A 25,205-nucleotide genomic window follows, 5' to 3' on the forward strand; every position below is an offset into this window, starting at 1 on the left:
TCTGTCTTTTTAAAAATCACTTTAGTGCCTGATCATGAGGTATTCGATAATGTTTGAATAAATGGTATAATAAATTTCAGCATTAGTGAGTGCACTGTTGTGTTTGTTGTGTTGATTTAAAGGAACAAACAGGGGGTGCCTGGGTGGCTCAGTCGGTTAAGTGATCAACTCTTGATCTCAGCTCAGGTCAAGATCTCATGGTTCATGAGTTCGAGCCCCACATCGGGCTCCACGCTGACAGGGTGGAGCCTGCTTGGGATTCTTTCACTCCCTCTCTCTCTCTGCCTCTCCCATGCTCTCCCTCTCTTTCACTCTCTCACCATGTTGGGTATAGAGATTAAATTATCTTTTAAAGCTAAATAAATAAAAATTTTTAAAAATAAAGATAATATATTACTATTCTTACTTCATATCACACACAAAAAATTAATGAGATGGAGTATAAAAGCTAACATAATAAAAATTTTCGAAGAAAAATGCAGGAATCATCTTCATGATTTGCGTACAACTTTTGATTTAATTTTTTTTTCCAACGTTTTTTATTTATTTTGGGGACAGAGAGAGACAGAGAGAGACAGAGCATGAACGGGAGAGGGGCAGAGAGAGAGGGAGACACAGAATCGGAAACAGGCTCCAGGCTCCGAGCCATCAGCCCAGAGCCTGACGCGGGGCTCGAACTCACAGACCGCGAGATCATGACCTGGCTGAAGTCGGACGCTTAACCGACTGCGCCACCCAGGCGCCCCTGCGTACAACTTTTGTACACAGGACAAAGTACTTATCATAAAAGAAAATATTGATAAGTTAGATTTCATCACAATTTAAAACTTTGGTACCTTAGTCCTCCCTTATCCATGGGGGATACATTCCAGACAGACAGACCCCAGTGGATACCTGAAACCACAGATAGTACCCAATCCTATATATGTTTTTTCTTATACATACGTACTTCTGATAAAGTTTAATTTACCAATTAGGCACAATTAGAGATGAACAACAGTAACTAATTATAAAATCAAACAATTTTTACAATATACTGTGATACAAGTTATGTAATTGCGGTTTCTCTGCCCCTTTCTCTCTCAAAATGTTTTACTGCACTGTACTCATCCTTCTTGTGATGATACGAGATGATAAGCCTCACGTGATGAGATGAAATGAGATGCATGATGTAGGCACTGTGACATAGCGTTAGGCCACTACTGACCTTCTGATGTCAGAAGGAGGCTCATCTACTTCTGGACCGTGGTTGACTATGGGTAACAGAAACTGCGGGAAGCAAAACTGCAGTTGGGAGAGGGACTACTGTATGTACAACAAAAGACACCATTAAGAAACTGAGTAGGCAAGCCAGTCACTAGAGGAAAACACATGCAAAACATTTATCTGACAAAGGACTGGTATCCAGGATGCATAAAGAGCTCCTGTAATTCAGTAATAAAGACCAAAAGCCCAATTTAAAAAAATATGCTCAGTATTTGAACACTTCACATAATATAAATGGCCAATAAATACATGAAAAACATGATCAATATTCTCATCATCAGGGAAATGAAAATTAAAACCACAATGAGATATTACTATTCACCCAAGATTGGTAACACCAAACATTGGCAAGGATATGAAATAACTGAAACTCTTATATTTCGTGGATGGTGGTACAGCATGGCACGTCCAGTCTGGGAAACAGTGTGGCCATGGCCCCGATGCCCTAGATAGACTTCTGATGGACTAAAACACATGACACAATCAATGAGTTAATGATTTCCTGAAATGAGTTTTCATTAAAGCAAATTTTGTATGACTCGGAAACAGAACTACTAGAGGGCAGAAGGGAAAAGAAAGAGTCAGGAAAGTAATAAAGATCAAAAAACACAAATATAAAAAGGACACAAAGATACAAAAAAGAGAAGAACAAAACCAAAAGCTGTTTCCATGAAAAGATTAATGATATCTTGCCCCTAGTAAGACTCACCAAGAAAAAAAAAAAGGCAACAAAAAGCAATGGGGAGAAGGGTGAACCCAGAAGTCCACATACTCACAGAGATGGGATCCATGGCAGACAAGGCTCTCCACATCAGTGGGGTAAATACTGGACTATTCTACAGTGCTGAGGAAACTGTTATCCACATGAAAAAAACAAATTAGGGGTGCCTGGGTGGCTCAGTCAGTTAAGCGTCTGACTCTTGATTTCTGTTCAGGTCATGATCTCATAGTCATGAGATGGAGCCCTGTGTCAGGCTCAGGTGTAACCTGCTTGGGATTCTCTCTCCCTTCCCTTCTCTCTGCCACCCCACCCCCCCCCCCCCCCCAAAATCAAAAAAAATTAAAAAAAAAAAAAAAGAAAAAGAAAAAGAAAAAGGAAAAGAAAAAGAAAAAGAAAAAAAATTAGATCTCTCACACTGTAAATAATTTTAGGTAGATTAAAGGCCAAATTCAAAAAATAAAAGTTACATAAATTTTCTAAATATTTTTTCAGTTTTAGGAAAATATTTAAAAATATACAAGAATCCTTATAATGTTAAAGATAGGAGATGTTTTCTTAATAATAATAAAACACGCAAACCATAAAGGACTATACTGATAAATTTGTCTATGCTAAACTGTATAGCTTCTGTACACCAAAAAAAACACTATAAAGTCAAAGGCAAGCCACAGTCAGGAAGAAAATATTTGCAATTTACATAATTGACAGAAATCAGTACCCAGGATGTATAATTAATCATTAAGAAAAAAACAGAAATAGGGGCACCTGGGTGGCTCAGCCGGTTGAGCATCCAACTTCGGCTCAGGTCATGATCTCGAGGTTTGTAGGTTTGAGTCCCGCATCGGGCTCTGTGCTGACAGCTCAGAGCCTGGAGCCTGTTACGAATCCTGTGTCTCCCTCTGTCTCTGCCCCTCCCCTGCTCATGCTTTCTCTCTCTCTCTCTGTATCTCCCTCTCTCTCTCTCTCCAAAAATAAATAAATAAAAATAAATTTTAAAAATTAAAAAAAAAAGAAAAAGAAAAAGAAAAAAATAGAAATAGGGGCACCTGGGTGGTTCAGTTGGTTAAGTCCGACCCTTGATTTTGGCTCAGGTCATGATCTCGTGGTTCGTGGGTTCAAGCCCCACGTGGGGCTCCAGGCTGACAGCACGGGACCTGCTTAGGATTCTCTCTCTCCCTTTCTTTCTACCCCTCCCTGGCTCTCTCTCTTTCTCTCTCAAAATAAATAAATAAACTAAAAAAAATTTTTTTAATAGAAAAAAAAGCATAGGATATGAACATACAATTCACAAAGAGGAAATGCATATGGCAAAAAATAATATGAAAAGATGTTCAACTTCACTAGTAATCAGGAAAATGCAAATTAACCACAATGACATGCCATACACTCCCACTAGAACAGCCAAAATTAGAGACTGACAAGACCTAGCGTTAGTGAGGACACAAAGCAACTGGAACTCTCATACACTGTTGGTGGGAGTATAAAATAGTACAACCACTTTAGAAAACAGTTTGTCAGTATCTTAAAAGTTAAATATACATCTACTCCATGATCCAACAGTTCACTCCTAGGTATTTGTCCAAGAGGAAAAAAAAAATATGTCCATAAAAACTCTTGTACAAGAGTGTCCATAACAGATTTATTTATTACTGAAAAGAAGAAGTGGGGCGCCTGGGTGGCTCGGTTAAGCATCCGACTTCAGCTCAGGTCATGATCTTGCAGTTTGTGAGTTTGGGCCCGCATCAGGCTCTCTGCCATCAGCACAGAGCCCACTTCAGATCCTCTCTCCCTCATTCTCTCTGCCCTTCCCCCGAGCTTGCTCGCGCACTCTCTCTCTCTCTCCCTCTCAAAAATAAACATTGAAAAAAAAAAAAAAGAGGAAGCGGGAGTGCCTGACTGGCTCAGTGGGTGGAGTGTGGGACCCGGGGCCTTGGGCTTATGAGTTTGAGCCCACGTTGGGTATAGAGATTACTTAAAAATTAAATCTTAAAAAAAATAAAAAATAAAATAAAAACGAGAAATAGTGCAAATGCCTATTAAGTGAGGAACTGATAAACAAAATGTGGTATATTCATACAATGGAATATTACAAAAAAGAATGATCTCTCCTCAAAAAATTACCCAGAATTACCATATGACCAGCAATTCCATTCCTAGATACCTACCCCAAAGAAATGAAAACATGTGTTGACACAAAAACTTGCAATATACGAATGCTCATAGCAGCATTATTCATAAAAGAGTGGAAACAACCCACATGCTCATCAACTGATGAATGGATAAACAAAATGGGGCATAACCATACAACAGACTCTTACTCAGCCATAAAGAGGAATGAGGTACTGATTCATGCTACATACACATTGATGAACCTTGAAATCATTATGCTAAGTGAAAGAAGCCAGACACAAAAGACTCCATTATTGTATAACTGCATTTATATATGTCCAGAACAGGCAAATCCATAGAGACAAAAGTAGATTAATGGCTGTCAGGGGATAGGAGGAGAGGGGAATGAAGAGTGACTGCTATCAGATCGGAGGTTTCTTTCTGGGGTGATGAAATGTTCTGGAACAGTGGTGATGGTTACACAATACAGTGACTATAATAAAAACCATCAAATTATACACTTGAAGAAAATGGTGAGTTTTATGTGAATTACATCTACAATTTTTTTTTAAGTAACAAACTACTGATATAAATAGCACATGGATGAATGTTTAAAAACATTATAACGATGGGCCACCTTACTAGGTCAGTCAGAAGAGCTTGTGACTCTTGAGTTCAGGGGTCGTGAGTTCGAGCCCCACACTGGGTAGAAAGATTATTTAAATAAATAAACTTTAAAAAACACAAAAAACATTAGGCTGATGAAAAGAAGCCAGACACAAAAGAGTACAACCTATATAACTCTAGTCATATTAAATTCTAAGTACAGGGATCCCTGGCTGGCTCAGTCCATGGAGCATGGCAACTCTTGATCTCATGGTCATAGGTTCGAGCCCCACATTGGATGTAGAGATTATAAATAAATGAACTTTAAAAAAATATTTCTAGGTACTGAGCCTGGGTGGCTCAGTCAGTTGAATGTCCAACTTCAGCTCAGGTCATGATCTCACAGCTGTGAGTTCAAGCCCTACGTTGGGCTCTGTGCTGACAGTTCAGAGCCTGGAGCCTGCTTCGGATTCTGTGTCTCCCTCTCTCTCTGTCCTCCCCTGTTCACACTCTTGCCTCTCTCTCTCTCAAAATAAATAAACATTAAATTTAAAAAAATATTTTTTTCATTTCTAAGTACATACAGTGACGAAAATCAGTAGCTGCCTAAGGCAATAAGACAACTTTTTAGGGTGAAAAAATGTTTGTATTCTGATTAGGATGGTAAGCACATGGATACACACATTTGTCAAATATCAAACTATATACTTAAAAAGGGATGCACTTCATTTCCTGTAAATTATAGTCCAATAAAATTGCTTTAAAAAGAATAAAATGTGAGATATTATTTCATACCAATTAGATTAGCGAAAGTTTTAAAGTCTGACATCTGGTAGCATGTGGATACAGCAAGGACTGAGCAAAAAAGACTCTCATTCCCAACCAGTAGGAGAATAAATCAGTGCAACTACTCTGGAGAGCTATTAGCAACATCTAGGGGAGATGTGCATATCTTACAATATAGCAACTCCAGTCCTAGATAGATACATTACAGCAATTCTCCTATATGTGCACCGAGACATAAATACTATTCATTGCAGCACTACAGTAAAAGCAAAATTTCCACTGCAGGAAGAACAAATAAATCAATGCTTACCACATTACAGTTAAAATGAAAGGGCTACAGCTATAGATATCAATATACACAAATCTCAAAAACATATAAAATTGAGCTAAAAAGGCAAGCTGCAGGGGCGCCTGGGTGGCTCAGTCAGTTACACGTCCGACTTCAGCTCAGCACAGGATCTTGGGGTTCGTGAGTTCGATCCCTGCATTGGGCTCTGTACTGATAGCTCAGAGCCTGGAGCCTGCTTGGGATTCTGTGGTAGTTGTGGTCCAGGAAAATACATTTCGATTGGCATAAGGAATTCTACATTTTTTTAATGCTTAAGTTTTGTTGTATTTCCCATAGTCTCTTATCTTAAAAAAAAAAAAAAAATTCCTCAGACCATTACAGCAAATGCTCTTTAAAGCAACAACATTTAGGGGTGCCTGGGTGGCTCAGTCGGTTAAGCGTCCGACTTCAACTCAGGTCACGATCTCACGGTCCGTGAGTACGAGCCCCGCCTCGGGCTCCGGGCTGATGGCTTGGAGCCTGGAGCCTGCTTCCGATTCTGTGTCTCCCTCTCTCTCCGCCCCTCCCCCGCTCATGCTCGATCTCTCTCTGTCTCAAAAATAAATAAACGTTAAAAAAACTTAAAAAAAAAAAGCAACATTTAAATAAATTACACAGATTAACTGAGAAAAAAAGAAAAAGCACAATTTGCTTCAAAGCCCATTGTATATTGTACTGTTGTTAGCTAGTAAGACAAGTTTTATCTTTCTAGAGACTGAAAAATTACTTTCATTTACTTAAAACGACATACATAAAAATAACTATCAATTAAATTCAACACGGTCCTTAATGAGGTTCCTGAGACAAGCCAAAGGTCTCCACGCATCGTCTACCCGCCCCAAAGCAGAGCTGTCGTGGCACAGAAAGCAAGAGTTCGGGCGAAGCACGTGAGCTCTGGAACCTGACCCAGGTGATCCCCAATGCCTTCACATTCCTGTGACCTACAGTCGGTTATTCGACTGCTCTATGGCCTAACCTATGACCTATGACCCGACATACCAACAATCTCAGAGTGCGTCGTCGGTGTGGCTGGGCAGATAGTGGGGAGCTCTGGAATATTTATTTCACCTACTCCCACCCTGCACACGCGCAAAGGTGCTCGCGAGATGATGCGCCAACTAGCCCAGACTGCGAAGTTTCCCTTAACGTGACACAAAGAAAGGAAAGGTTTCTATTTCTCTACAGAACGTGTCACAACATATCACACAACCATATCCTTGGGGATTATAAATTAATGCACATCATTAGTAAATGAATCCAAGGGTGGCCAATGTTCGATGAAGAGGCATTTTATAAAATCCAAAAGCTTAATGCTGTCTTCCAATGCTTTATTTCAGTATCGTTATTGAAAGGTTTAAATGCTTCTTTGGCATCCTGTCCCCTTCTCATAAAGGTAAACACTCCGGGAACTTAACGTGTCACTCCGGGAACTGCTGCCCAACCTGACGCCCGGTCTGTGACCACCCTCATCTCCTGACACCTCATGGCGCTCTCCTGACTTACTGACCGGCAGCAGTGTGATCCTCCAAAACCATCCCGGCAGCTCTCACCTGCCTCCTCACTCCCTTGAGCAGAGTGGTCCCCAAACCTTTTGCTCGTGTGACTCTTGAAACAGTTTAGAAAAACTATGGATCTCCCTAGGACGATTTTATTTTGACCCAACAATTTTTATTAAGTTAGTATAGTTGCAAAGCATGTAAATTCTGGCAGGTTGCAAATATTAACATTTTAAAAATAAAATGTTACTTCATTTTTAAAAATTATCTAGGGGAGCGCCTGGGTGGCTCAGTCGGTTGAGCGCCTGACTTCAGCTCAGGTCATGATCTCATTAATGTGAGTTCGAGCCCCGCGTCAGGCTCTGTGCTGATGGCTTGGAGCCTGGAGCCTGCTTCGGATTCTGTGTCTCCCTCTCTCTCTGCCCCTCCCCCACTCATGCTCTGTCTCTCTCTCTCTGTCTCTCTGTCAAAAGTAAGTAAAACATTAAAAAAAAAAAATCTTTGAAAATTATCTAGGGGCACCTGGGTGGCTCGGTCGGTTAAGCGTCCAACTCTTAATTTCGGCTTAGGGCATGATCTCGCAGTTTGTGGGTTCAAGCCCTGCGTCTGCAATGTCAACAAGGAGCCTGCTTGGGATTCTCTCTCTCTCTCTCTCTCTCTCTCTCTCTCTCTCTCTCTCTCTCCTGCTCCCATATACTCTCTGTGTCGCTCAAAATAAATAAATATACTTAAAAAAACTTATCTAAGGAGTCCAAATAGTGTAGTGTTTTGATACAACCCATCAACTTTCATTTAAAAAATACACTAACAAACCCTCCTTTAACAGAAATTTTACACTGTTACTTTTTCTCATAAAACTTCTATTTCCGGGGCGCCTGGGTGGTTCAGTCAGTTAAATGTCCAACTTTGGCTCCGGTCATGATCTCACGGCTTGTGAGTTCAAGCCTAACATCGGGCTGTGTGCTGACAGCTCGGAACCTGAAGCCTGCTTCAGATTCTGTGTTTCCCTCTCTCTTTTTCCCTCCCCCACTCATGCTCTGTCTCTGTCCCTCAAAAATAAACATTAAAAAAAAAATAAACTTGTATTTCCGTTCCACGTCTCTCACATAATTTTGCTCTGATGTGATATATTTCTAATGCTTTAAAAAATTTAAACATACTATTATACACCTAAATGCTTATATCTTAATTTTCATTGAATCTATAATTTCCTGTAATGTGTTAAATTTGTTATCATTCCAAAATTCAACATGTAATTAAGCATAAAGTAAAATTTTATTTGAACTGCATCTTTTAATGAAATTGATAGGTTTCTTTCCTTTTCAATTAGTTTATGTCCTTTTAGCATTTGATTTTTTTTTAATGTTTATTTATTTTCTGAGAGAGACAGAGCATAACTGGGGGAGGGACAGAGAGAGAAGGAGATAGAATCTGAAGCAGGCTCCAGGCTCTGAGCTGTCAGCACAGAGTTGGACACGGGACTTGAACTCACAAGCCACAAGACCATGACCTGAGCCAAAGTCAGATGCTTAACCGACTGAGCCACCCAGGCGCCCCAGCAGTTGGATATTTTAATTCAAATTAATACAGGAGTATTTCCTCCAATTGGTAGAATGACATAGATCAGCATCATTTCTAATCCTATTTTTGTTTTTACACATAAAATGGCTGAGAATCCTTATTTACTTAAACAAGTAGAGGAAAATGGAAGAAGTTGTATTATAGGAATGTTATGCTTTTACCTCCTTCCAAGTATATGCAAAAAAAATCACATTTTGATCCATTATCATCTATCATCAATAATTCTTTTCACAGGGGCACCTGGCTGGCTCTGTCAGAAGAGCATGCGACTCTAGATCTCAAGGTTGTGAGTTCAAGCCCCACACTGGGTATAGAGATTACTTAAAAATGAAATCTTTAGGGCCACCTGGGTGGCTCAGTCAGTTAGGTGTCCAACTCTTGATTTCAGCTCAGATCATGATCTCATGGTTTGTGAGTTTGAGCCCTGAGGTGGGCTCTGGGCTGACAGTGTGGAACCTACTTCAGATTCTCTCTCTGCCCTTCCCCTCCCAAAATAAACATGACAAAAATGAAATCTTTTTAAAAAATTCTTTATACATCTATGTAGTATTTCTATCGAGAAGTTTTGATTTGAATATAATTAAGAAAGCATCAGACAAGTTCAAATTCAGGGACCTCTATAAAACAACTGTCCTAGAGTCTCCAAAATCATCACTGTTAAATAATATCCAGGGGCACCTGGGTAGCTCAGTTGGTTGAACATCCATCCAACTCTTGATTTCGAATCAGCTCATGATCCCAGGGTGGTGGGATGGAGCCCTGCTCTGTCTGTCTCTTATCCTGATTGTGATCATTGTTTTGTTAGATGGGAAAATGTTCTTGTTTTTAGAAGGTATGTGCAGAAGTATTTAGGGATGAAGTGTCAAGATGTTTGCAACCAACTCTCAAATTTTCCAGCCAAGTATAATAATTACAGATACAGAGAGGCTGTTCTTTGTATTATTCTTGCAACTTTCCTATAGGCTTGATATTTATAAAATTAAAAATTGGAAAAAATTGTTTTTAATAATCTACTGTAAAGTCAATTATGTTCTTCAAATTTGCTGAAAGCAAAATTGACCATCACCTAATTTGCAAAAGGATTCATTGCACCTCATTAGAATCACTCACTTTCACACTTCCTGGGAGGTACTGCATTAAAAGAAACATTTAGGGGCGCCTGGGTGGCGCAGTCGGTTAAGCGTCCGGCTTCAGCCAGGTCACGATCTCACGGTCCGTGAGTTCGAGCCCCGCGTCAGGCTCTGGGCTGATGGCTCAGAGCCTGGAGCCTGTTTCCGATTCTGTGTCTCCCTCCCTCTCTGCCCCTCCCCCGTTCATGCTCTGTCTCTCTCTGTCCCAAAAATAAATAAACGTTGAAAAAAAAATTTTTAAAAAAAAAAAAGAAACATTTAGAGGGGAGGGTGGGTGATGGGTATTGAGGAGGGCACCTTTTGGGATGAGCACTGGGGGTTGTATGGAAACCAATTTGACAATAAATTTCATATATTGAAAAAAAAAAAAAAAGAAACATTTAGACCAAGATGCATTCAGCGGCTGCCAGATACACCAGTCACTCCTCTGCTTTAAGGCACCAGTTATAAATCTGATCAATATTACAGAGGGTTGAGATATTACAATACTTCAATACATCTTTGTCAATACAACATTTTATTTTAAAGTTCATTTGTTTTTTTATTATAAAAGTTTATTTGTTCTGAATCCAACATGGGGCTCAAACTCCCAACCCCTAGATCAAAAGTTGCACGCTCTTCCAAAAGCCAGACAGGCACCCTGTCAATACATCATTTCAAATGAAATATTTATATCTTACTATGTGCTTTAAGTATGTTTTCATCAAAACCTTGCAACTGCACACTTAATTCAGCTTTTGGAACATGCTTGCCATGTAACTGAATCTGCAAAGTCAATCCTCACTGTGAAACCAATCATTCAAATCAGATGTACTTTCTTAAGGAACAGACAGATTTCTTTTTTTCAGTTCAAATGATGTGTAAATGCATTTCCCTATGACAACCCTCTCCACTTTTGAATTCTAAGACAAAAAGAGAGAAAAAGGAAGGGAGAGAGGGAAGGAGGGAAGGAGACAGAAGGAGGGAGAGATAGAAAATTGAAATATATATATAACAGCTGAATTTTTCATATCTGTTCCTGCATTCAGTGTATCATACTATGTTGTTTTATTTATTTAGAGAGAAAGCACATGCACCAGCAAGGGAAAGCCAGAGGGAGATGGAGAGAGAATCTTAAGCAGGCTCAGCACACAGCCTGATGCAGGGCTTGATTCCATGACCGACTCTGAGATCATGACCTGAGCCAAAATCAAGAGTCAGATGCCCAACCGATTGAGCCACCCAGGCACCCCAAAAGTGGTAGTTTCTTAAAGGTTAGCTACCATGTGGAAGCAAATCTTGTCACTGAACTTTTGATGTTCAGTTACCATAAAACCCATTAGAGTTCCCGGTCACTCGGGGTGGATCTTTTGCATGGTATTGTAACATCAGGTGTTGGATCATTTAGGATGTATTGGTTCCTGAGTTATGCATATCTTCCAAATGTTAACACATTTCGTGCTATAATATTTTAAAAGTCACACTTATTAATATCACTACCAATCTCATCAGAAAAGTTAAGTATTGGGAAGCTGGCAAGTGCACAGTGGCTGGTTCAAGTTTTCCAAGTGTCTAATTTTTACTTGGGAGCTCTCATTTTTTTTATAAATTTTTTTTTTAACGTTTATTTTTGAGACAGAGAGAGACAGAGCATGAACGGGGGACGGTCAGAGAGAGAGGGAGACACAGAATCTGAAACAGGCTCCTGGCTCTGAGCTGTCAGCACAAAGCCCGACGCGGGGCTCGAACTCACGGAATGTGAGATCATGACCTGAGCCGAAGTTGGACGCTTAACCGACTGAGCCACCAAGGCGCCCCAGGGAGCTCTCATTTTATCACTGGCAACAAACGCTGGCCATCGTTGTCCTTGAAGTGACAGACTCACCTTGTTCATTTATGAGAAAATGTCTGCTAAGGTATTCAAGTCTGAATACCACCACAGTTTGTCAGTCATTCTTGCAAATAACAATGTTTCGTGAAAACAGGTGCTGGTGCAGCTTGCAACTCATCCAACTGTACAAGTTCTTTCCCTCGAGACAGCCACAGGATTTCAGTATGCAGCAGAAGTGCCCGCTGCAACTTCCCGTTTCATCACGTAGATGTTAAAATACATACTTAAGGGTCAGGTGTAATAAAAACAGTAATTTCGACTACATTGCCAAGGGCATTCCTTGTGACACTTTTTTCTAACCACGAGTACACGGTGGTGGAGAACACAACAGCTACTAACACCATCTGGTGCTGCCGTCCCTTCCCCGGAGCTCTTGTGCCCGGCATTCCAGGAATGCCAGGAAGACTTAAATGACACTACACCAGAAGTGACACCCCAGGGAGCACTAGTTCTGCTCCTGCGCCTGTGTTCCCTTCTACAGCAGGACCACCTCACCTTCTCGCCATCAGTGACTCTGGTTCCTCCCCTCCCTACACAGGAAGCTACTGGATGGCAAGGGCTGTCTTGGTTATGTCTCAAGGCCAACTGAGTTACACCATATATTAATAAACAGGACCCCCTTCCTTTTTTGTTTTGTTTTTTTGTTTTTATTTTAGAGGAGAGAGAGAGAGAGCTGGGGAGAGGGACAAAGGGGTAGAGAGAGAAAGAGAGAGAGAGAGAGAGAGAGAATATCTTAAGCAGGCCCCACACTCAGAGCAGACCTGGACTTAGGGCTCGATCCCATGACCCTGGGATCATGACCTGAGCTGAAATCGAAAGTCAGACGCTCAACCGACTGAGCCAGCCAGACGTCCCAGGACACCTTCCTTTTCTGATATGTACTTCCCATTTTATTTCCCATAAAAATGCAGTCCCTGATTTAATAGGACCTACCTGGTGAATCCCAGTTTTGATCATCAATCCTTTCCCCAACTACCTCTCACATTCACCAGTTCAGAGTAAATTGGTAAGTCTAAATCTGTGATCTGAAATTAATACAGACAGTCCCTAACTTATAAATACTGGATTTCCCACCCCAACCGAAAATGCTAATAAAAGTCCCTACTGTACCAGAACTCTTAGGATCGAATAATGAGCTCTGGTTAGGGGAAGTATCTTAGGAAAACAGAACAATCTGTGAGTCAGGGTGGGCCTCAGTGAGATCCAAGGCAGATCCATCTGGCATCAAGCTGGTTAGAAGACAGCAGTTAGTAACCCATCCTCAACCCTCTACCGCTATCCTTACTTTACAAATGAGAACACCGAGGCTTCGAGAAGGAATGTGCCCGAGGACACACAGCCGGACAGGCTGAAACCTACGACAAGACCATTCTAGACCCAGGGTTGACAAGCTTTTCCTGTAAAGAGCCAGCGAGTCAACGTTTCAGGCTTTGCAAGCCAGCTAGCCTCTGTTGCAAATGTTCAAGTGTTCAACTCCACCCAAGTAGCAGGAAGCTGCCATAGACAACATGTAAACAAATGAGCACGGCTGTGCACCAATAAAACTGTATTTATGGACGCTGAAATCTGAATGTCAGATAATTTGCATGAGTCATAAAACAGTCTTCTTTTGATTTTTTTTCCTCACCATTTTAAAAGTGTAAAAACCATTTAGCTCAGGGGCTGTACAGAAACAGGCAGCGGGCCCGAGTTGTCTGCAGGCCACAGTCTGCCCACCCTTGCTCCAGATCACCAGTCCTGCAACAGAGTGTGGGGAGGAACAGCAGGGCCCTGGTCATGCAATGATGTCAGAGGCAAACCTGACCAATTACGACAACAGTTTTACCCAGAAAACGAAAAAGGAAACCCTGCCACGGCAACTCAGATCAACACGGCAGCTAGCAGCCTGGACCCAGGGCTCTAGGCAGCCCTTTGAGTATTAGGTGAAATGGGGGTCCTAACTGGCCTCACTGGCTCCACCCGTGCCCCCTAGAGTCTGCCCTCCATACCGGGGCCAGAGTCATCTCTTAAAATTTTAAATTAAATCAGGGGCACCTGGCTGGCTCAGTCCATAGACCATCCAACTTTTGACCTCTGGGTCATGAGTTTGAGCCCCCTGTTGGGTGCAGAGATTACTTTAAAATTTTTTTCAATTCAATCAAGTTATGTCTTCTGCTCAAAACCCACATTCCAATACAAATCCAAAGCCCTTACCATTTTATTTTCTTTTTTAAAAATGAGGACTATCGGGGCGTCTGTGTGGCTCAGTCGGTTAAACGTCAGACTTCCGCTCAGGTCACGATCTCACGGTTTGTGAGTTCGAGCCCCGCGTCGGGCTCTGTGCCGACAGCTCGGAGCCTGGAGCCTGCTTCGGATTCTGTGTCTCCCTCTCTCTTGGCCTCTCTCTCTCTCTCTCAAAAATAGACAAAACATTAAAAATGAGGACTATCAAAAGTAAATCCCTTTAGCTGGTGCACCCATACAGCTCTACAAGAACTCCATTCCCCCACTGTCACTGTCACTATCACCCCCAATTCCCAACCCCTACCCCTCTGCTGTACAAAAACAGGCAACGGGCCTAAGTTGTCTGCAGGCCGCAGTCTGCCCACCCTTGTTCCAGACCACCAGTCCTGCAACAGAATGTGTGGGGGACAGCAGAGACCCTGGTCACCCCTACCTCTCTGCTTCCTTGCTGTTCCTCCAACAGACCAAGGGCACACCCCCCTCAAAGTCTGTGCTTACATGCTCTCTGCCTGGAACTCTCTTGGCCAGATACCTTCACGGCTGCCACCTGCATCCCTCCCAGTCCTTGTTCAGACATCCACCGCCTGATTAGAGAGGCCTTTCCTGACTATGGTCCACACTCTACAAATCCCTTAATTCTGCTTTGTTTCTTCATAGCATCTATCACTATCATTATATATTTATTTATTAGAACAGATGGTTCTTGAGGGCAAGGACTCTGGTTGTTTTTTTTGTTTTGTTTTGGTTTTTGTTCACTGCTATATCTCCAGCCCCCAGAACAGTCCCAGATATACAGGAGTTGTTCAATAAATGTTTGTCGAACTTCATGAATAAATGAATGGAAAGCCATAAAACCCATTTGCAATTAAGTCCTTAAAATATAACCTACTCATAGGTTGAAGGCAACTTATAAAAACACACACTCTCATATCAAAAATGAAAATGTGGGGCACCTGGCTGGCTCAGTTGCTGGAGCATGCAGATCTTGATCTCAGGATTGCAAGCTCAAGCCCCATGTTGGGTGCAGAGATTATACTTAATAAAATCTTTAGGGGCACCTGGGTGGCTCAGTTGGTTAAGCATCCAACTCTTGATTTTGGCTCAGGTCATGATCTCACAATTTATGGGATCAAGTCCTGTGTTTGGCTCTACACTAAGCATGGCACCTGCTTAAGATTCTCTCTCTCTCTCTCTCTCTCTCTCTCTCTCTCTCTCTCCCTCCCCTTCTCTATCCCTCTCTTGCTCATGCACACTCTTGGTCTCTCTCTCTCTCTCTCTCTCAAAATAAATAAACATTTTAAACATAAATAAAGAAGACAAAATAAAAATCTTTTAAAAAATGAAAACACTGTTGTACCTGCATGTTTCTTTCACACGTATATAAAATACACACTGAAGCACTGCCCATGTGCAAGGTATTGAACTACATGTTGTGAAGAAAGAAATTTCTGTCCTCAAAGAACTCGTAGACAAAAAAGGAGGTAAGACTTTCACAAGCAACTCAAGAAAAGAGAGACAGCGGGAAGAGGCCTAATACAAGGAAAGGTAACGAGCTAAGGAGTTCAGTTTCCTGCTGAGGGCTCAGTCTTCATTCTCTCATTGACCCTTCTGTGTAAAATCCCCACTTAACTGAGGAGGGTACAGGCCCAGAGCAGGGTAATGAATTAACTCCAGGGAGGCCTCCCGACTTGGGAGTCCTGAATTCTTAACACCATCGCCTTTTCCTTTTGACATTTTTTTGGCCTGAGAAAGTCAGATGATTGCCTCAATTACACACTTCCCTTCGCCAGTAGAGGAAAAGCTGAGGAGTCCTTGCTACTAGCAGGCAGAGAAAATCACTTAAATACATATAACTCTTCCAAACACTCCAACAGAACCCACCCGTTCATGAATGAATGAATGAATTCAAACACAAATGTTTTGCCTATTGCTTCATCTGATTCATCTGCTCAGTCAAAATGCCTGGGTCCCTTTCTTAGCCACTCATGGGTTCCAGCTTTCTAACACATTTTAATACTCCTTCAAACATATCACCAAAACATAATGCTTCAAGTAGGATGGATGATGATCGATACTTGTACAACTCGGCGAATATAGTAAAATTCACTGAATTGTGTGCTTTACTTAATTTTTTTTTAAGTAGGCTCCATGCCCAGTGTGGGGTTTGAACTCATGAGTCTTCTCAGGATCAAGAGTCTTCTGCTCAACAGAGTGAACCAGCTGGGCACTCCTGCATTGTACATTTTTAAATTTTTTAATTCATTTTTGAGAGAGAGGCAAACAGAGAGAGAGAGAGAGAGAGAGATGGAAAGAGAGAGAGAGAGACAGAGCATGAGTGGGGGAGGGGCAGAGGGAGACTCAGGCTCCAGGGTCTGAGCTGTCAACATAAAGCCTGGTGCAGGGCTTGAACCCATGAACCTTGAGATCATGACCTGAGCCGAAGTCAGCCGCTTAACCGACTGAGCCACCCAGGCGCCCCATGAATTGTGCACTTTAAAGGTGAGTTCTACAGTATGTGAGTTATATCTCAATAAAGCAGTTACATATTTGGGGCTCTTGCGTGGCTCAGTCGGTTAAGCATCCAACTTCGGCTCAGGTCATGATCTCACAGTCCATGAGCTCGAGCCCCGCGTCAGGCTCTGTGCTGACAGCTCAGAACCTGGAGCCTGCTTTGGATTCTGTGTCTCCCTCTCTCTCTCTGCCCCTCCCCTGCTCATGCTCTCTCTCTGTCTCAAAAAAAATAAATAAATAAAAACATTTAAAAAAAACTTAAAAAAAAAGCTGTTACGTATTTTTTAAGACATTCTTTTTTTTTTTTAAAGTTTATTTATTTATTTTGAGAGAGAGAGAAAGAACAAGTTGGGGAGGGGCAAAGAAAGAGGGGGACAGAGGATCCAAAGCGGGCTCTGTGCTGAGAGGAGCAGACAGCCCAATGTGGGGCTTGAACTTAGGAACTGAGCTCATGACCTGAGCCAAAGTCAGATGTTTAACCAATTGAGTCACTCAGGCTCCCCTTTAAAGCTGTTTTATTTTTTTAAGGTGATTATTTCCAAATGTTTTCTATTAAAATTTTATTAATATTAGCATTCTATTCATTATTAATTGCATTCGTATTGTATGTAACAGTCACTATCATTAATAAGGAGTAGTGCTAAATTGCACTCAGTTTAGGGGAAATTTGGTAATAGCTGACAAAATTTAAAAAAAAAATTTTTTTTTAATCTTTATTTATTTTTGAGAGAGAGAGACAGAGCGTGAGCAAGGGAGGAACAGAGACAGAGGGAGACAGAATCTGAAGCAGGCTCCAGGCTCTGAGCTGTCAGCATAGAGCCCAACACGGGGCTTGACCTTGCGTACCATGAGATCATGACCTGAACTGAAGTCGGACACTTAACTGACTGAGCCACCCAGGCGCCCCGACAAAAAAACTTTTTTTTAAATACAATCCTCGGGGCGCCTGGGTGGCTCAGTCGGTTGAGCATCCGACTTCGGCTCAGGTCATGATCTCACAGTCCGTGGGTTCTAGCCCCGTGTCAGGCTCTGTGCTGACAGCTCAGAGCCTGGAGCCTGCTTCGGATTCTGTGTCTCCCCCTCTCTCTGCCCCTCCCCTGCTCATACTCTGTCTGTCTCTGTCTCAAAAATAAATAAAAATATTAACAAAAAAAAAAATTTAAACACAATCCTCTTGATCCAGCGATTTCCACTTCAGAATTTATCTAACATATATACTCACACCAATTTGCAAAAAAGATACATGAAAAAGATTGTTCTTTACCACCATTTGCATTTTTGAAAAACTGGAGTCAAAACCAAACATTCCACAGGAGTATGGAGCAGGGACATGGGAATCAAATGCCGGGTCGCCATTTACCCACTCTGTGAGCTTACGTGCCGCTTCACCTCTCTAAATCTCACTCCTAAGATGAAGATAGTAACGGTGCCACCTCACGGGATTGTTACAGGAGACTTAGATGACAAAATACATGTAAAAACTTAACAAGCGGCTAGCATATATGAACTATGAAATAAATATTACTATGACAGCCATCACTATTACTGACAGGACAGAGGCTTGTTGACTGAACTGTGGCCCGGCCATACAATGGAACATTCTACAGGTTTTCATAAGAACAAGGAAGATTTCTATCAACTGATGAGGAAAGAGTTCCAAGATGTGCAGACAAAAAAGCAAATTGTTAAACAACATTATAGAATGATCCCAGTTATAAATTTTTAAAAATATGTACGTATAATTTATACACACGTGTGTGTGTGCACGCGCGCATGTACCTACATTTATATGGGCATTTCAGGAAAGAACACCGAGAAACTGGGTAATGGGATTGAGGAGAGAGGGGCATGTTTACGCTTCACTTCACAACACTTAGAACCATACTTCATTCCAGTGAGCAAACTTTTCACTTAAAAAATAAAATAAAATAAAAAGAACAACATTGAAAATTAATTTGCTTACTAAGGGAGAAAAAAAGCACCTTGATTAAAAAGAGTATTGACAAAAGAAAGTTTCCACTGCATTCTAAAACTGGCAGCAGATAGAAAAACCCTGTACATATATTAAAAGAAACAGTCCACTGTGCAAGAACAAAATTTAACTGAGATTCAGGGTTATGTTCAATCCTATCAGAGATCTATTAATTACCGGCTTCTGAAAATATCCACCTTATCTGCAAAGTAAAAGCACTGAGACTTTCACCTTCAGTTTCAAATATTGGTTTTTATTTTTAAAGTACTTAAAATCCTACTGAATTTATACAATATTGACCTAATAGGCAATAGAAATAATACAACTGATTTTTAAATTTCCATCACTTGGTGTTTCATTTTGATTATGTATTTCATTTTTAAAACTTGGGTTAAAAATAACACTGCAAAAAAAACTTGAACATCTTTACATCTCCTCAGATTCTCACTACCACACCACAAAGCAATACAAATTAAAGATCAAAATTCCAACATGAAGCAACTTTTAGAAATAATTTCTGAAGGACAGATTAAAATTACAGCAAGACTTTGCACCATAAAGAGATTTAAAATTCAAAAGACAATGCAACAGCTGAGATTGGCTGAGGGGACATAAGTTCAGAGGCAAAGGGGACCAGAAAGTAAAGGTGAGAAGTACTTTATATGTGACCTTTTCCTCAAAGTTCTGACTAGCATAGAGTATCTTTTTATGACACAGGCAGCCATGCTGAGTGATTTTATTTATCTATTTATTTTTGTGAGTGACAGAACACAAGCAGGGGAAGAGGGGGGGGGGGGCACTGAATTCGAGGCAGCCTCCAGGCTCTGAGCTGTCAGCACAGAGCCCAACGCAGGGCTCGAACCCAGGAACTGCGAGATCATAACCTGAGCTGAAGTTGGACCCTTAAGCCACCCAGGCGCCCCATGAGTGGTTTTAAAAGAGTGGGTCAGGTGCCTGGCTGGCTCAGTCATTTGAGTGTCTGACTCTTGATCTTTGCTCAGGTCACGACCTGGGGGTTCATGAGTTAGAGCCCCATGTTAGGCTCTGAGCTGACAGTATGAGCCTGCTTGAGATTCTGTCTCTGCCCCTCCTCCGCTCATACACATGCACTCTCTCTCTCAAAATAAAATAAACTTTAAAAATAAAAAATTAAAAAACAGAAAGAAAAAGCATATCTTCCCACACATTGCAGGCAGGAGTATAAAACGATATCATCTTTTTGAAGAGCACTTTGGAATTACCTATGCAAATTACAAATGCACATGCCCTTCGACCCTATGTCTTAACTTTCAGGAGTTTATCCTATGGATAAAAGGAAACTAATGTACATGTACAAGGATATTCATTGCAGCATTCTCTATAGATGAGACAACATAAATGTCCAAAAATTATGAGACAGTCATACAGTGGAATATTATACAGCTGCATAAAATAATTGGGTAGCTCTGTACAGACTTATACAGAACAATCTCTAAGACATGTTGGTTAGTTTGAAAAGGAAGTTTCAGAAAAGTATTATTGTACTGTTTTTGTTGTGTTGTTTGTAAATATACATGATATGTTTGTAAGTACATAAAATATCTCTAAAATGACACACAAAATCAAGTAACTTTGGTTACATCTAGGGAAAAGAAGTAAATGCCCAGGAGATGGAGAAAGGCTTGCTTTTATAGTGTCTGGACTTTAAACCATTATTTATATGATTATTAATCATCTAGAACAAATCAATTTAAAAGGAACATATTCATGGGGTACGTAGGTGGCTCAGTCAGTTAAGCGTGGACTCTTGATTTCAGCTTAGGTCATGATCTTACGATTCATGAGTTTAAGCCCCATGTCGGGCTCTGTGCTGACAGTGCAGAGCCTGCTTGGGATTTCCTCTCTCTCTCTCTCTCTCTCTCTCTCTCTCTCTCTCTCTCTCAAGATAAATAAATGAACCTTAAAAAAAAAAAGATCATATTCATACAGAAAAAACTTTCAAATTACTGATTTGGAAGACCTCTCAAGATTTCTTCCAAACTTGAGATTGTATGCTATTCTAATATTTCAAAGATTAATAAAAAGAAATCCTATACTTATCTTTATTCCTTTTGCAAAATCACTACTTGATAAACAATCATTCCTTGATTTAACAGACTTTTTTTCTCATTCTTAGCACAAGATCCTGTCCTCCTCAACTAAGAGTTCCACCAGCTGAAGCCCACAGCCTTACCCCACACAGCTCTTCAATCTATGCAACAGATGATATCATCCTGGAAGGCTGTATTTTGAATTATAATATAAACAGTAGACATTTATTGTGCCGAAATAATTTTTTTTCTAAAAGATGCTGTCATAATAAATAGTATAGAATTTAGCTGCCTTCTAGGCCTTTTCCTCTCATCTAGTTTAGAAACGAGGACATGTTTATATGAAAAAATAACTACCATGCTAGGAAGGATATTATAGATGGCAAATAAGTAGTACAAATAAGAAATCCCTCAAGAAATTCAAAAGAAAGCATCACATCTACTCAGGTAGGCAGGAAAGGCTTCAAAAAAGAAACAGAATCTAAGTTGGGCTTGATGGATGATTCAATTTCGACAGGCAAGGGACTGCACAGTAAGGAACATTCGGGTGGGTTCAGGAACAAGTGAGCAGGCCAGTATGGACAAATGGAGCCGGCAAGTGACAGGGAGTACTCCTAGCTCCTGGAAGTCCAAGTACTCAGTCCCTGATGCCTGTATCCTTCCAATGCCCTGGATTAATTATGAGTCTTTCTAATATTTTCCAGAGAGATCATTTCTTCTCCATTCTTACCACCTCAAAGCAATCCTTCCCTCTGCAAAGATCTCCAAACTCATCCTCCTGTTTCCAATCTTCCCCATCCCCAGTTCGCAGTGCACAATTCATGACCCCCATGATTTAATATACATAACCTACTTACCCCAAACCTGCCAACAGCTAACTACTGCCTACGAAATAAAATCATTATCCTTCTCCTTTGAGGCTTTCTTTTTTTTTTTTAATTTTTTTTTCAACGTTTATTTATTTTTGGGACAGAGAGAGACAGAGCATGAACGGGCGAGGGGCAGAGAGAGAGGGAGACACAGAATTGGAAACAGGCTCCAGGCTCTGAGCCATCAGCCCAGAGCCCGACGCGTGGCTCGAACTCACGGACCGTGAGATCGTGACCTGGTTGAAGTTGGACGTTTAACCGACTGCGCCACCCAGGCACCCCCTCCTTTGAGGCTTTCTAACATCTGCTGTGCCTCCACCTCTCACTCAATCATTGGACTCACACTCCCTAAACATAATATGCAAATTTCATGCCTATGCCCCTGCCGTTCTCTTTACCTGGAAAATTCTCCTTATTATGTTCTCAGGTGGAGCATACCTGGTTGTAAAGGTTGTGAATACAGTTTTTATAAATGACAACCACCCCCCCACCACTGTTGGGCAGTGCACAACCTCTGCAACATTCCAAAGATGACTTGTTTCCATCCCCTTCCACTTTGAAGGCCAGACTGTATCCCGGAACAACTCAATTGTTAATCAATTGTGTCTCTCATTCCGACATCACCAATTTGACACCTCTTCTTTAGAAAACAACCAGGAAAAAAGTTACAATATTTGGAATATGAACAGTGCCTTAAACAGCACATACTCAAAAAGGATGCTTGCAAATGACGACAGGATAAGTCAAGAAAGGCAGATTGTGGGTAACCCATAAAGAGCTTTGAAGGACAAGAAAAATGTTTTGGCTTTATTTGGTAGGTGCCAAATATGGTCAGATGATCAGAATGATGTTTTAAAAAGTCTAATTTCAGCAAACACAAGCAAGCAGGGTTTGAGAGACTATTGTCAAAGCACCAGCATAGAGGCCCTGTCAGTTGGAGGAGGCCTATGGGAGGCTCCCTCTGTGACTTCCAGCCTCCTCAGCTGCTCACTCGTCCTTCAGCTTACCTGTTTGGGATTACAGAGGTTGATTTTCATACCTACACTTGGGAGTGTGAAGCTTAAAACTGGGCCATTAAGCCAAGAAAAAAACATGCTTTTGCCTGAAATATCTGGGTATCTAGGAAACAGTTCTGACTTGAATAATTATACACATACGTAAAATACATATACACAAATCAAGAATTCCTCTTCTTCCTTCACTTCTTTTGCAGACTCAGGAAGTCTAACTCAATTCTCCTGTTTCCTTTGCTAATGTAGCTTGAACTTTCACTAACCTTAGAATTCCACAATTACTAGTGAATCATTTCAAGGCTCATTGTCCTATGGTTTCCTAAAAGAATCAAAGGCATTTATGTATTTAGGTATATAAATTAATTTAATTGTACTGATGAGTACCAAATAAGTAATTCTTATCTGTAAATCAAAAACTCAGAACCTAATACATTACACACAATTAGTCTACTAATGAATTTCCTTTTAAAGCATGTATCTTGGATTTCATGCCAAGATATCACTATATCGGTAATGGACTCTGTGGTACTAGGCAATTTTATTTACCTCTTACATTAAAAAACAATCTTCACTCTCCAAAGGAAGACTATTATGTGGAACTAATGCACTGTAACATCAAGGCATATAATACCACCGGAAACATGCACATCTCTATCAGGAAAAGATTATCAGGCACAACCTAATTTTAAAAATGAATGGAAGGAGAAAAATAAATAAATAAGAAAATAAATATGAATGGACGAGGCATCTTAAAACAGTGTCAAAGGTAAAACAGAATATACAATCTTGTGTTTGTGCCTCCAAGAGACTGTTTCCCTTCAAAGCCAACTTTACTGTTTATTCCTCCAACCAAATATGCAAAATGAACTCACTAGCTCTAAAAACAGAAGTGTGTTATCTCTACTGAAAGGTAAACATGATCTAAGGAAAGATTAAAATATTTTCCTTTTATCCCAATAAAGTGGAAAAAAAAAAGAAAGATTAACTAGTCCAATAATGTTTCTGGATTTGGGGCAGTTTAAATGTTTCTTCTTTTCCAAGGTAGTGATTTTTTTCCTCCCCACACTGAACACCCTTCTGAAAGCCACAGTGTGTATCTTTGGTACCAAGCAGTGAACAGGTGCTTTGCTAACTACATACTTTGTGGGAAAAGAAGAGAGAAAAGGGCAGACATCCATTATTTAGAGTCTTTTGTCGTTAATCTCTTTGATAATACAATTCCATTAAAGTACATATTATGTAGAGTGTTTAGAATGTGTGGCCAGTGCATAGTAAACCACATTTCACCATAACAATACTTCATCTTTTCAACCACCAGAAATTGGCAAATAATTCAAACTGCTCTTAGCCCAAGGTTAAATTGTAATGCTAACAATAAAAGTTTAAAGAAATCTAATTAGTTGCTATTTGCTCAAAAGTAAACTAAAAGATGGGAGGCTTGTTTATCTCTACCTGCCCTTCCCCATGCCTGGCGACTCGCCCTCAAGAAGGGAGTCTAGAGACGCCTAGGTGGCTCAGTCGATTAAGCACCCAACCTCAGCTCGGGTCGTGATTTCCCCGTTTGTGAGTTCGAGCCCCACGTCGGGCTCTGTGCTGACAGCCTAGAGGCTGCTTCAGATTCTGTGTCTCCCTTTCTCTGCCTCTCCCCCTCTCTCACTCTGTCTTTCAAGGATAAATACATGTTAAAAGATTAAAAAAAAAAAAAAAAAAAGAGGGGAGTCTAGTGTAAGGACCAGAGCCGCTTGGTCCCAGGTAAATAGGGAGTGGGGAGTGAGGACAAACCCATCCCCTGGCTGGCCCCGCCTGGGGCCCCGCTGGGCCGGGAACCTAGCCTGGCTCGGCAGCCCGGAGGAAAATAGGACGGAGACGGGACCGACGGACGGGACGAACAGACGCAACAGGACGGACGGGACGGGCAGAGAAGCAGTGCGTCCTACCCGGAGGGCTCCCTCCCAGGGCCGGCGGAGTACCTGCTCCGGTCATCCAGGCTGCGGTTATCGGCCGCCGCGGCGCGCCAGTCGGGCAGTGTGCTGGCGCACAGCACCACCATGGACACGATCACGAACACTACCGACACGCTGGCCAGGATCTGCGCGGCCAGAGACGACGTGGGCTCCTCGAAGGTCCGCCGCATGCGCTCGAGCCAGCGCCTGGAGGGGGCCGCCTCGGCACCGCCCGGTCGCACCTCGTCGCGGCCCAGGGCGCCGGGCTCGTCGGCCGAGTAGAAGGTGTAGGTGTCGGACATGCGGTCGTCGAGGCGGCGCTGGCAGCAGTACTCTAGGTGCGCGCCCTCCAGGCCCCAGTAGATCATCTCGTTGTAAAATGAGAGCTCGCACATCCGCGGCGCAAAGCGCAGCTTTCCGTGGCCGCGCACGTAGAGCAGGATGAAGCCGAAGGCCTCCGAGTGCCGGTCGAAGAAGTACTCGTTGCGCTCGCGGTCGTAGTCGTCGCACACCTCCAGCACGTCGCGCTCAGAGCGGCAGCCGTGCAGCCGGCTCACGCGGCGCAGCGGGAAGTCCTTCAGCAGCTCCCGGGACAGCGAGTACCGGGCGCCGCCCACGTTCAGCACCACCGAGGCCGCCCCGCTGCGCCCGAAGGTCATGGCTGGCCGCCCCGAGGCCCCGAGGCCCGAGGCCGCCGCCGCCCCCCCCCCCC

The 25,205-nt window shown here is 41.9% G+C and overlaps 1 protein-coding gene across 6 annotated transcripts in view; it reads right to left on the reverse strand.

Annotated features, from left to right (window-relative positions):
- The window catches only part of KCNG3 (potassium voltage-gated channel modifier subfamily G member 3), an 84,674-nt gene extending 59,493 nt beyond the window's left edge, over positions 1-25,181 (reverse strand). For 4 of the 6 annotated variants that reach the window (XM_040496627.1, XM_040496624.1, XM_040496625.1 and 1 more), the window contains exon 1: positions 24,488-25,181. In XM_040496627.1, the coding sequence (XP_040352561.1) occupies positions 24,488-25,152 (665 nt within the window). In that variant the 5' untranslated portion in view covers positions 25,153-25,181. The remainder of the gene's footprint in view (positions 1-24,487) is intronic. The other 2 variants (XM_040496626.1, XM_040496623.1) reach the window with 1 other exon arrangement.
- Positions 25,182-25,205: the final 24 nt, after the last annotated feature.

Source organism: Herpailurus yagouaroundi, unplaced genomic scaffold (assembly GCF_014898765.1).
Source record: "Herpailurus yagouaroundi ecotype Mexico unplaced genomic scaffold, PumYag 188, whole genome shotgun sequence".
NCBI lineage: Eukaryota > Metazoa > Chordata > Mammalia > Carnivora > Felidae > Herpailurus > Herpailurus yagouaroundi.